General features: G+C 46.5%; 1 protein-coding gene across 1 annotated transcript in view; it reads left to right on the plus strand.

Annotated features, from left to right (window-relative positions):
* Window positions 1–14232, plus strand: part of utrn (utrophin) — a 221798-nt gene that overhangs the window by 10674 nt on the left and 196892 nt on the right. The window contains 7 exon segments of the mRNA XM_008278665.1: window positions 3233–3294; window positions 4983–5075; window positions 7317–7394; window positions 9351–9443; window positions 10067–10239; window positions 12079–12194; window positions 13416–13582. Of these exon segments, the coding sequence (XP_008276887.1) occupies window positions 3233–3294; window positions 4983–5075; window positions 7317–7394; window positions 9351–9443; window positions 10067–10239; window positions 12079–12194; window positions 13416–13582 (782 nt within the window).

Here is a 14232-nt window from a genome sequence, read left to right on the forward strand (position 1 = left end):
CAGGGAGCCGGTGGAGGTGTTGGAGGACGGGGTGATGTGGTCACGCGAGCGGCTGTAAACCAATTTATATGATGTTTATTAGGGTTAGGGTTAAATCTGAGCCAATCACAGCTGATCAAAGCGTCCAGACAGCTAGCAGCATAGAGGATTTGCTAATCGCTGGAACTTCCTGATCCGTCCTGTCTCCATGTCGGGGATCATTTCTGATGATAACTAATTAATGAACTCACTGCAGTAAATGTATAACTAACGATAACTCTCTGGCTGTGGAGATGCTCATGTTGCTGCTGCTGCTTGGATCTGATGCTGCAGGTTCTGAATCAGAGCAAAGACTCTCATAACCGCTGAGCGGTCTGCGGTGGACAACAGCACACGGTGTGATGACTTGCCGTTGACTCCTAAACCAGACTGATCCTGTCCCAGTGCCAGAGAACGGTTATAATTACAAGTCATTCATTATGTCAAGGCGTTGTTGTTCCACATGCTCAGATGTGTGCAGCTCTCCTAAATGAGTCCTGCTGATGTGTGATGCTGCAAGCATTTAACAAACCGAGAGGAAAAACTCTCACCGCAATGTTTCTGGACAGATACTGATGCTGAAATGTGGAGAAGTTCTGCCCTGAATCTCTTCACACAGCTTCACTCAGCTGTTCCATCATCTGTCACCTCTTTGTCTTTTTCTATTTCTGGGATAGAAAGCGTCCAGATTGTTGTTGCTGCCGGACATTTATGTGACAAAGATGCTCTCAGGAGGCCCTTTCACAGCTGTTTGGTTCATAGCAGTGTAAAGATAACGGAGCAGAGAGCGGACAGTGCAGGTGGATACCAGTCCAGCCAGCTACCATCTGAGCCTCCCTAAAGTCTGGCTTGTCCAGTTGTTATATATATATATATATATATGTATATATAATACGATTTCCCTGAGGTACCCTACCAGAGGGATCAATAAAGTTCTGTCCAGTTCTGTCCACATACTGTCCTCCTCTCTTCTGAATTCCCTGACATTTGAGAAAAAGCGTTTAGATGTGTGCTTGTCCGTTTCCTGCTGTGAATGGAACACAAGAACGAGGATAAAAACGTCAGCCTGAGCATCTCATGTCAAGAAAAAGACCAGAATCGATGTCGGGTCGTCTTCCAGCTGCTGGGGGTTTATCGGCTCTTTGGACCCTCGGTTTGGATAAGGAGGACCTCTCCCAATAAGCCCCTCTTCCACCACCATCTATCTCATCTCTTCACCTCTCACCCCTCTCACCCCTCTCACCCCTCTCACCCCTACCTCTGGCCTCCCCTTGCAGGACATTCTTGTTTTTATGCCCCTTGTCACCCAGCCGGCGGCTGCACACACACAGCATACACTCTAGAGCCCAAACAAAGAGGCCGCCGCCTGCTGGGGCTGGTGATCATAACCTTTCACCTTTTGTTCAGTTCATGGAGCTCCACACAGCCGCTGGCTGAGTGATGCTGAGTGAGACCTCAGTCCCAGCGCTTCAAACCTGATGTTGATGCGTTTCTCTTTTGACCCCACTTCAGAAGCACACTGACAGCTTAATGATCCAGTTATTTAGGGGATTACAGGAAGAGCAAGAAAGTCAGCTGAAGTTAAAGTAGCTAAACATGGCAGGCTCTTCACATCCCGTCACTGAAGGACCTCTGAGGAACATCTCTGCTCAGCTGCTCTTCTGTATCTGGCTGCTGATGTGTCTGCCGTGGCCTGAGGGAATGATCTGGAGTTTAACCCTCCAAACCTTCAGCATTTATGTGTTTTTTTCCCCTTCTGTCACATTTTTACTCACTGCTGGTGGATTAGTCACTGCGATATACCGTCCTGTATGGAGACAGCACCACCATGGCTGGACGTAGAGAGGACGCACACGTGTGTTTTGTGCAGTGTGACGCGCTGATAACGCCTTAAATCATAAAAAACAGAATAGAAAAAGTTTAATCACTTTATTTATTTACAGAAAATGAATAAAGCCAGAGTCATCCATGTGCCCACAGCTGTTAGAGATGGGACAGGAGAAGCGGTGGCCCTGCATGGTGTCGGTATTTACTCATTAAATCTGTACGTCGTCCTCCAGCCTTCAGCCCAGTTCAGCTGATGACTTTCTGTACGTGTCCGTTGGTAGCAGCGGAGGTACTGATGACTTCATGGTTGCAATGAGGAGCGCATCATTTCCAGTTTTTTATTTACACACTGTGTTTAGTGATAATTGTGAAATTCGACCTGGAGAATCAGTGAGTTTAGATGAATCAGCATTATTTTAGGTAGCACATGAGTTGTTTCTGGCTCTGATAAATGCTGTAATTTTGGCAATTTTTCCAAAGAAAACATGCCTTTTGAACCTGCTGGTTGGTTTTGAGGTTGAGAGAGTTAATGATCTACTGAAGTATGTCCTTTAAAAATCTAACAGTGTTTAATGAGACGCCTTTCACTGAATGCTTGTTGTGTCTCTGACACCTTAGAAAATATACAAGAAGCACTCTGGCATTGATAGAATAGCTGAACTGTGGAGTTGTTGTACAGAGTTTTCTTTCACAGGTTTAACTGACAATCTGTCACCAACCAGAGAAAAGTTTAAATGAGAATCATTCCTGATGTCCAGAACATGTGCAGAGGCCTCCTGTATGAGGGCTTTACAAACTGAACTCAATAGTCTGATGTATACTATGCTGTAACATTATTACAGTAATAGAAATAGTTTGTTGTCCTTTTAAATTCTTTTAAATGTGGGACAAATCCTAACAATCCATTTCTAAGTCCAAGGCTCTGCGTGGGCCGCTCCGATCCAGGACAGGAGCCCGGTATCGGCCAGGCACATCAGAGCAGCTGAGCCTCTGCCGGACACACAATGAGGCCTTATCAGAGAGCCACGTTAGAGGGGATAACGAGGAGCAGTGGGAAGAGAATGTCAAGTATTTGTAGAACTGGACTCTGAGATCAGGGGAACGTTAGAAATGTGCAGATGTGTGTTTTTGGACCTCCTGACATGTTGTGCACATCACCAACATACCATCCTGCCCACGCTTTGTTCCTGTAATTTTCTGATGTTCCGGCCAAATTGATCTCGATGCTTTTAAGCAGTAACGCCTGCAGCTACAATCACCAGCCTGTCAGTGTGAGGGTCGGCCCGGCCTAGAACTCAGCTGGTTCCTGAAATACACCACGAGTGGACTTTGCTGTTACACTTGTTAACCCTCCTAACAAAGCCCTCCTTCCTTTTTCTTCCCACAGATGAGCACGATGCAGTGCAGAAGAAAACGTTCACCAAATGGATAAATGCACAGTTCTCCAAGGTAATGGCACCGTCGGACTCAACCCAGTTCAAACGGATCATCGGCCTGATTTTCACTTCTTCTCAAAACGCAGTAACTCACTGGATACAGATTATTCAGTCTGTTCCTGATGTAAAGCTGTAAACGTGGATGTTTGTGCTGCTAGAATTAGATCAAACTGCTGCGTTTACTGTAGATGTAGTATCTGCATCTCATCACAACCTGTTAAAATGAGGAACACAACTGTTCACGTCTCAGTCCAGCCACAGCTCCTGTCACAGCGCTGATGTGTCCTGCTCTCACAGTTCATTATTCTCACGACACAATTATGGTGAATATGAGTTGATGTTGCTCAGACTGTCCAAGAAAAGCTCTGATGCACTGAAATGCTCGTAGTGTCACGGTTGATCCTCCTGTCTTTGTAATGTGGATGGTTTCAAACCAAAGAGTGTCTGTTGCACTGATCAATTCAATTCAATTCAATTTAATTCAGTTCAGTTCAGTTCAGTTCAATTCAATTTTATCTGTATAGCACATATTTACAACAACAGTCATCTCATAGCGCTTCACAAAGACAGAAACACCCAACAATCCAAACATCTGGATTCTCTATAAGCTTCAGCAGTCTGCTGGTGGGACGGAACCGAAAACCCCCACAGGGGAAAAAACCTCGGACAGAACCAGGCTCAGGGAGGGACGGCCATCTGCCTCCACCGGTTGGTGGATGTAGGATGAATTATAACATTTAGTTTACAGTTAAACAAGTTATTAGAAGTTATTGTCCTTTTGTTCCTCCATTTCAAATGGACCAATGAAATATTCCATTTTGTTCCAGTGATCGGTGTCGGGGCAAAGCTGTCCAGAGTACGGCACTGGACCAGAACAGAAACACTGCATTTATCCCAGACCTGGGAAAGGATTCTGTTACAGCAGCAAAAAGAAAACACCAAATCACACCAAGTTAGATAAAAATAGTCTATAAAGTCTATAAAAACAGAATAATAGAAAAGGGCTGAAGTGAGCACAGCGTGGCAGACGAGAACCGTACCATCAGCAGGAATGTGCAGGTCCACTTACCTGTGCAGGTCCACTTACCTGTGCAGGTTGTATGAAATGAAATAATACAGTGAGAATGAAAAATGAATAACGGGCTCAGTGCTATTAGCCAAATGCTGTTTAACAGGGCAGCAACCTTACAATTAACAACAACGAAGATTTAAAACAACCAGGTAAATACTGTTAAAAATAAACTTCCTGTCCAGAACGTGCAGACTGAAGAACAGTGGCGAGCACAGCATGTGACAGAACTGAGGATGCTCTCCGTCAGACCCAGGCCAGGTGTTGCACAGGCTTGTAGGTATTGGTCCTGTAATCACATTACATCTGTGTGCCATGCAGCAATGAAACAAATCCCTACATTCAGTAATCACTTCACAGCTGCTCATCGCTGACTGCTTTTATTTTGAAGGCACACAGCCCACTGCCACCGAGACTCTTCTTCTGTGAGGTGCTCTTTGGCTGATTTTCACCATCTTTGCTGTTACTTTTGTGTTCACACGTTCATAAAGAGCATTAAGGAAAGAGCTGGTGTGTGTCCTGCCACTGACGTGTAAGGTTCACATCAGGTCTGTTATTCCTGACAGCAGCTCTCATCACTGGTGCTACTGTTCTAGCTACATCTGACCAGTTGTGTTCCTTTGTCCTGTCAGACGGGGAAGGCGTCCATCAGAGACTTGTTCTCTGACCTGAGGGATGGGAGGAAGCTGCTGGACCTGCTGGAGGGTCTCACTGGTGCTGTCCTGGTGAGTTCCTGCATCGACATTATTGCTGCTGAGCCTTTTCTTTGTTTCACACATTTACTGTAATATTATTCTGTAATACGTCGCCTCACCTGAGAAGTTCTTGAGACTTGTAGTTGTTGCTTCACAGCTGTTATCTTATCAGTACCTTATGTCTACACCGTGTGCAGCGCTCTATCAGCGCCGCAGTGTGGGAGACCAGGACTTTCTGTCGCTTCTAGCTTTTTCCCTGAGCAGTAGTTTTACATGAAAATGTTGCTGAATTCACAGGATTCCTTAGTTTGTTTTTACCTCGTGTGCATAGTGAGTCTTTTAAGACGAGGTTGTGGATTTAGAACCAGTAGCTGAGCAGATCAGTGATGGTTCTGAAGAGACTGCTCGTTAACGTTTAGTCTTAATGAGCTGCTGTTTCTCACTCCTTCTGTCGTCTGACTACAGAAACTGGTGTGAAATGAGAACAGCTTCATTGGGACCTTGGCTACATTCAAATATTGTATTTATGTCCAAAGAGGTCAGTGGAGAGCTAAAGAGATGTGAGTTTAGGCTTCAGTCAGCACAGCAGGTGACATGAGAAGGCTGTAAGCCAGCCAGTCCTTGTTTACTGGTTTCAAAGTGGTCATAGAGAGTCCACCGTGTCCGAATATCCCTCAGCACCACTGTTTCCACAGGGCTCTCACCTGTTGACAGAGGATCAAAGCTAACGGTACCGTTAGCCACATAGCCGCTAACAGAAAGGATTCCTGTTGTGGTGACCCTGCCATCAGTGTTGAAACTCATTCACAGGATGTGTGGTTCCTCAGATGCTGGGAGTGCCTGAACACTGTCATGTTCACTCCTGCTGCCGGCAGCAGAGCAGTTGGTGTGCTTTGCTCGTGGCTGAGACATTTCAGAGTGAACAGAAGCAGCTCTGGGAGGTGAATAAACCCGGTGGACTGTGAGGCAGCTGCTCTGTCTGGATGCTTCATCGTGCATGCAGCGGGCAGCGACGGTTTGAGCTCGACGGTTCCTCTGCTGGAACGCAGCAGATGATGAAGGTTCCTGTTGAGAAAAGGCAGGAGTGAATGTGTTCATATCTGAACAGGTTTTATTTTGCACCTCCACGTTTATAACGACCACACAGCACATTAAACATTTATTTTCACCATATGGGACCCTTAAAATGTTGATTTCAGGAAACAGAGGTGTGTGACAGCACATGCAGGGAGATTCTAGCAGTGCAGTGTCCTTCCTAACTGGAACAGGGCTGCTTCGTCCACTCAAGCCAGTACGAGCTCATGCATTCGCTCATGCAGACTCTGGTGCTGACTCCAGCAGTGGAGCCACACTGGGGACCTCAGCAGACAGGTTCTGGTTCCTACAACTGAAACGGCTAAATTAAAGTCAGATGCTTTACTCACACATTTCTCATATTTCAGCAGTTCTGGATGAATAGGTGTTTAATCTGTAATTATTTGAGCTTTTGATAATTTCTGCATGTTTGTGTTTTATGTGTGTGTGTGCTGTCTGCAGCAGAAAGACTGGGCAGTTTAAAACTTTGTGTGCACTTTGACCACCTAATGCTCCGTCACAAAGAGTTGGAAAAGGAAAATACATTTTCAGTGAATGTGTATCTTCAGCTTGTGCACACATTTCTATTTTATTGGCTATTCCTTATTCATCAGTGTCATCTCTGTGTCAGCCTGCAGCAGCGTATCAGCTTTCTAACACCTGCAGCTGCACTGAGTGCCAACACACACACACACACACACACACACACACACACACACACACACACACACGCTCTCACTGATACCAGGATACTAATTCTATAATTGGGTGCTAATAGGTAGTTGAGGTATGTGAAGACTTAAAAGGGATTTGCACTTGGCAGCTGTTCGTCCTGCCATTCTTTCCATACGTTGGCCTGTGGACGCTGCTGATAGGCTAATGGCTGTGATGATGTGAAGCACTGCTGACTGATGACTTACTTTGTCTTGGGGTAGCCACGAGCTCCTGCATTTTACTCCTAAAGTGAGACGTTTTGTTTGATGCCATCAATGTTTAAATGAATGTGTTCTGTTTTCCATCCACTGAACCTGATCTCCGTCTTCATCATTCATTCCATTTATTGGTTGTAACCGTATGAACTGCTAAACAAACAGGAGCTAAAACTGGAGGTTGTTTTAGGTTCCTGCTGCCGTGTGATTGGCTGACGACCGGTGACAGTGCAGTCAGCTGATTTCTGCTGTGTTTCCTCTTCCTCAGACAAAAGAGCGAGGTTCCACCAGAGTGCATTCTCTCAACAACGTCAACAAAGTGCTTCAAGTGCTGCATCAGAATAATGTAAGTACCTACTGGAGGCCCAAACCCGTCCTAGCAAAAGTTCTCCACCGTGTGTCCTCCAGGCTGAAGCTTTAGCCACGTAGTGTGACCAGAGAGAGGAAACCATAACACCCTGTAGAGCTACCTGACTTTGTGTTGTGTTAAAGTGCCGTCCCAGCGGTGCGTGGTGGATTCAGACCAGTAGCACTTCCTCTAACTGCACAGGGCTGCACGTTCTCCTGCAGCCTTTCTCTCAGAGTGTCAGTCGGTCTGTTTGTGCTTTAGTGTGTTTCCTCGTCTGTCTGCCTCTCTCGCTTCCTCACTCCATCATCTCGCCTCCATCCTTTGCTTTTTGCGTACAACAGTTCGTCATGAGGCCTTGACCTCAGCAGTGGGCGGTAAGTGGCAGGTCATGCTCGTGGGAAGTAGCAGAGGCCTGAGTTTGCATGCAGAACCCTGCTGGTTTCACTCCCACAAGACCCAGAATGACTGTCAGCTGGCCAGAGTTCCCACGAGCCTGCTGAACAGAAAGAAAGTGAAAGGAGGCCTCATGAGTTTATTTTAAATGCACTGATATTGTAGAAATAGATGATAAAAGAGAACCCACGTTTGTCATGTCGGTGCTGCAGAACACTCACCCAGGCCCGCTGCATTCACAGAGGTTCTGGTGTTTCTGTACCATTTATTGCCTTCATGCTGAGCAGTGAGCAGGCGTTAGAAGTGTGTTGAAGGAGTGTGACCTTACAGGGAGTCCTGCAGAGATGCAGGTGTGTTTCCTTCAGAAGACACTGCTGCCGGTCTTGAAGCAGGTGAAGCCTGTGTTGGTGCATGGCTGTACCAGCGTGCAGACATGTGCAGCTGTGGCAGTGTGAGGCTGGTTGGGACTAATAACAGAGGTCATTCCTCCACAGACACACCTCATAGCTTCACCACACACTTGACCTCACGTTCCACTCTGTTTCTGGATCCTCTGTCTGACAGACTCCAGTGGCCCCACTGGGAAGCTGCAGTCAGCCTGCTGTGGTGAAAACTCACTGTAGAGCACGGACACTCACCAGGAAGTGAAGCAGTGTCGTTCACCCTCCTGCACAAGGAGCCTCTGATGCTCGTCTGAGAGCAGAGCTGTTGTTTTATGGGAAGCGTTTCTGATTTCACTCTTCAAAGTACAGGTCACAGGAAGTACTATTATTGTGCAGAATAAGTTGTAGAAAGCTTTTTCTATCTCCAGAGGAATTTGCATAAAATCTGGTTAATTGAACCCTAAACCTCTGGTGGTTTAGAAAGGCACGTTATGTCCTGTTAGAGCCAGAAACTGTACAAATACAAACAACTGTGTCATGTCCACTTATTTAGGATCTGTCATTTAAAACTCTGTAAACTGCACTGAACAGATTGTGTAGAAGTCAAAGCTGTGACCGGCAGTCACACCAGAGGACTCTGAGACGATTCAGCTGCAGGTTGTGTTGCAGAGAGAGGATAGGATTTGAGTTTTAAAACAGCTAGAAGGTTGCCGGTTCACGTCCCGGTGAGGACACCCGGGATCTTCCTGCGTGGAGTCTCCACGTTCTCCCCGTGCAGCGTGGGTTCTCTCCGGGTTCTCCGGCTTCCTCCCACAGTCCAGAAACATGCTGAGGTTAATTGGTGATTGTAAATTGTCCGTAGGTGTGAATGTGAGTGTGCTTGGTTGTCTGTCTCTAAGTGTAGCCCTGTGATAGACTGGTTACCTGTCCAGGTGAACCTGCCTTCACCCTGAGTCAGCTGGGATAGGCTCCGCCCCCCATGACCCTGGTGAGGATTAAGGTGTAGAGATGATGGATGGATTGGAAGAATGAGAAACTGCACATATTCTTAGATATAACACTGAACATGAAACTGGACGACACATCCAGATGTTCTCCTTGTTTTACTCCCTCAGCCGGTTACAGTCTGAACGTTTTCCCTAAAAGCTGATGTGTGGTTGTTTGTTCACTGTTTCAGGTGGATCTGGTCAACATAGGAGGCACAGACATCGTGGATGGGAACCATAAGCTGACCTTGGGCCTCATCTGGAGTATTATCCTTCACTGGCAGGTGAGCACACAGAGACTCATCAGTGGTCGCTTATGAACTGGCTGCTGACTGATCGTCCAGAGGGATCCAAAATACAGATGATGGAAAATCACAGTAGATGTGCACACATGTATGTACGCATGTAAACATGGTTATCATCAAGTCCTCTGTGAGTGTGAGCCGCTGAACAGCTCCAGAGGTTCTGTTAGACGGTTCTGGGCACTGCCAGTTCTTCCAATATTAGCTTTTCATTCCTCTTTTATTATTGTTAGTTTATGTTCATGTCACTCTGACCGCTGTGTGCACCATGGATTGTGTGTGTGTTGTTCACTAGATACTATTTAATACAACCCAAACAAATGTGATTTGTGCCTCATGTTGACCTTCTGTGCCAGTCACAGGGCGCAGGAGTGAAGCCGCTAATTTAATGTACAAACTCTGAGCATAGCTTTCTTCTCTGGTGTTGTGTTCAAGAACATGGACTGTCAGATGTTTCTGATCTGCATTTTTACAGATATTAGGACTTCCCATGTCAACAAAAGCAACTCACCCAGAATAAAGAACCTGGTGTTATGATGTAAAACGTACAAGCGTGCATGTGTTTGCTTTTGTTCATCTGTATTAAAGTCCGTCTCTCTGTGCAGGTGAAAGACGTCATGAAGGACATCATGTCCAACCTGCAGCAGACCAACAGTGAGAAGATCTTGCTGAGCTGGGTACGGCAGTGCACCCGCTCATACCCAGAAGTCAACGTGCTGAACTTCACCACGAGCTGGGCTGATGGCCTCGCCTTCAACGGCATCCTCCATCACTTCAGGTGAGACATGGAGCTGTGGGGGCTGCTGGAGCAGGACATAGAGCCGGCTCTCCACAACCTCCAGACTCAGGGTCTGTGATCATGACAACAAGCTGACATTGCATTATTGTTGTTTTTTTGTGATATATGGTAATATAAAACAAATACAGGAGTTTTCACCAGATGACTTGAGTATCTGGAAAGACCTCATCGTTCTTAAATGACTGGGGTGGTTTTTAAAAGAGTGCGTCTGCATCGGAAAGTGACCAAATAACAGCTTGGAAGCATTCTTACACAGTACAACACCAGCAAAGTCATCCAGAACAGTAGGTTTTTTGCTTTGGATGACATTCCAGTCTGGCTTTGCATCACAGCGATCCGGAGCTTTGTGGTTCTGATTTAAACGCTGAAGCCAATTAGGGCTGTTGCCTCGTGTAGTAGCAGCACTGCTGCCGACAGAACTCCTGTTTTTGGTCAACATCCGCTCTGTAGCCGAAATATTTAAATACAGCTGACTTTCTGTTTCTGTTTGAGGCGGGATCTCCCTTTTCAGTGGTTCAGTGGTTTCTCTCCTGGTTCTCAGGCTGCACGTCAACAGTCTCTGTGTCTCGTTAACAGTTTAAAAGATGATGTGTCCAAGAAATGTTTAATCAGACTAAGTTATGTTCTATCAGACGACATGCTCTCGTAAACGAGTCACGGACGCTGAGCCGAGAGAGTTTTCTGATGGTTGCAAGCAGCAATAAAAGTCTTGGCAGGATGTCTTTGAGCTGATTTGCCTCCACATCTTACTCCCTTTTGTGCGTGTTCACATCGCGGTGTCGATGATGAATTAGGGTTAGGGTTAAGGGCGATCAGAACCGGGCCCTTCCTGGTTCAGTGGAAACACTGTGTTATGAAGTGTAATCCTTCTGTTTGACATCATTTCTCTACATTACAGAGTAGGTGGAGCTTATTCATCCCGTCCTCACATAAATGTGGCTTATTTCCCTGTTGTTGACATTGTCGTCATGGCGACGCTAGCTGTGTTCTGTTGCTGCCATGGTGATGCATCGCCGCTACACCAGAGAATTTGCTATCGGCTCCTGAATCGCAGCTACAGGATCTTTTTTTAAATTTCTTTAACGAGTGTAAACGTGAGAACATGTCAGAAACGTCAGAGTGTGTGTGTGTGTGTGTGTGTGTGTGCGTGTGTGTGTGTGTGTGTGTGTATAGCAGGCTGTGTCAGTGGCAGGAGGTCAGGCAGTCGGGTCAGCGCCTGCAGGGTGTGTGTACCCTGCTTGACTTGCTGTGTTTATGCCTGCCATGTCGCTGTTTGCTCACGCTCTGTGTGTGTGTGTGTGTGTGTGTGTGTGTGTGTGTGTGCCTATGCTGTTGTGTGTGAAGTGTCAGGAGGTTCTGTAACCCCTTGTTCTTAGCAGCGACGTGCTCACACACCCTCACAGGACGGCGAGCTGTGAGAAAGGCCAGTGTTGGTTTAGACCTGGGCCCAGGCTTTAGGTGGATCACTGAACACACACATTCCTCACCGAGCAGCCTCAACACAAGTCCTCCCAGCGCTGCTCAGGAAGAGCTGTGTCTGTCCGCGGTGTGTACAGCATGCAGCTGTGAAGCATTCAGGAGCTTGTTTCTTCATTAGAGATGTGTTCTCTGCAGCCCTGTGCTAACAACAACCAGCTCGTGTGTTGTCCAGATAACACATCCAGTGCTGTGTGTGTGTTTTACCTGCTTCACTCCAGCAGACACGAGCTCTGGAGGAATGCTCATGTTTATGCAGATGTGTGGTTTATTAACGCCTTGGTACTGGAGCCGTACTGAAAACTGTTCCTCTCATTGCCAATGTTGTGTGTGTGTGTTCAGACCAAACGCGTTCAGCTGGGACCAGGTGACCAGAAGGAGCCCCGTGGAGAGACTGGACCACGCCTTCACTGTAGCCAAAGACCAGCTTGGGATTGAGAAGCTCCTAGATCCTGAAGGTACAGATGTTCTGAGAGATCTTGAACACAAGACCCACAGTGTCTGTAAAAAGTCTTCACCCCGTGGAGGTTTCCCTTTTTATTTGCTCAGTGTCATGTAAAGGGGAAAACTTACCGGATAAGTAACGTCAGCTGATTAAACATATAGGCCAACATGGTTTAACTCTTTGAACCCTGAGCTGGTTTGGGGGGTTTCTGCTCCAGTTTCATTTGTTTGCTGCTTTTCCTCTCTCACATGAAGTCCAGCAGCTCCGTGGACATGAGCTGCTGCTGCTAGATGTAGAGAAGCTTCTTCTGTGCTCTATGACAAAGTTCTAACGCCACATTTCAGAAAACAGTGAAAGAAGATTGATTAGAGGATTATTATTTATTAAAAAAAACAACAACAATAAAAGCTGGAAGCAGTTTGCACAACATTGTACAGGTGCTCTCAGGTGCTACCAACACTGAACATGTAATGAAAGACGCTACCAATAGCTGACTGCTTACATTTCTGATTTCTTTACATACTTCCCTCCTTTCTGCTCTGCTGAAGCCTGCAGCTTGTTTCTGAGGAACTTATGAACAAGACATGTAAAATAAAGTAATTTTGATGTGATATCATGATTTGATGAATTCCAGGCTGAAGTGGACGTGATGAGTTCACTGAGCCTGTGAGAAATGCTGTCAGTTCAAACCTGTTGGTGGGTTTTGGGGTCCAAAGGGTTTATATAATAGTAGAAAATGTGAAAATTGTTTATAAAAGAAAACTGCTTGTGTGGGACTGACTGATCTGTTTGCTGTCTAGCCTCATATTAAAACGGTGTGTTCAGGAGTTGTGCCTTTATGTCCTGCCAGCAGCTGGATGAACTCAGTGCTGCAGATACCTTGATGTTACCTTTGGCTGAAGATCTATAAGAAGCTGAATGCATGCACTGGAGCTGTCTGCATTGGTTTTTATGTCCTGACTCAGGGCCAGTCACTCCTGACCCGTATCAGAGCCCTGTGTGATCAGCTTGTTTTAACCTGCCTGTTGGTCTCTTCTCTCACCTTCCTTCCCATTTCATCTCCTCCTGTCATCTTTAACTGCTATCTCACTTTATCTGCCATGCTCCTTGTCTTCTCATGCAATCTTCACCTCTTTATCCCCCCTCGCTGCCTCCTGCCTCTCATGCTCAATTTGTATCTCTGATCTTTCTGCCCTGCATCCATCTGCCCCCGCTGTCTCTCTCTCTCTGTCAGACGTGGCGGTGCAGTTACCAGATAAGAAGTCCATCATCATGTACATAACATCGCTGTTCGCTGAGCTGCCCAAAGACGTGAGCATGGAGGCCATCAGAGAGGTGGAGACCCTGCCACGTAAATACAGAGTGGAGGCTGCGGACTCAGGGCCGGGGCTCAGTGCCCAGGTAACATATACACTACAGCTGTTTCTCTGTGTGATGGGATACGGGGGTGCAAGGCCAGCTCTCACTTTTAGGACAGACAGCGTCAGACATGTGGCTTCAGACTGGACTGTCCTCTGAGCTCTCACAGAACTGGACATGCTTACATCTGTTTTCCAACCAAACTCAAGGTGTTCTTTTATGCACAAACTTTAAAAAAGTCCACAGCTGGTACGCAGCAATGCTGACCGGAGCAGGGCTGGTCCTAACTACAGGAGGGTTTTTCTTCACAAATAGCTGGTTCTTGTACATTTGGAACCACTTCTCAGTGTCCAGGCCGATGCACACATCTCTCAGCCATAATGGTGCTGTACAATGTCACAGTCCAGAGGAAACCAAAAGTTACCTCTGACATGATTACACAACTGTGCACGTAGAAAGCCCGTTATCTGTGTGTTTATTAAGACAGAGTATGAGTGGACCGTGCATGTGCAGAGATGAACACAACGTCCACCTCTGGCCTCGTCTGAGTTTGCAGAGAAGGGCTTTACCTTCAAACAGGCAGACTGAGGCTATGCCTTTGCCAAACCAGATGCTGTATGAGCTGGGCGAGCCTGACGAGTGTGATTTATATACTGACTGCAGCATACGAGTTGTGTTGGAGCCCTAAAACC

Source organism: Stegastes partitus, unplaced genomic scaffold (genome assembly GCF_000690725.1).
Source record: "Stegastes partitus isolate 25-593 unplaced genomic scaffold, Stegastes_partitus-1.0.2 Scaffold129, whole genome shotgun sequence".
NCBI classification, from domain to species: Eukaryota; Metazoa; Chordata; class Actinopteri; family Pomacentridae; genus Stegastes; species Stegastes partitus.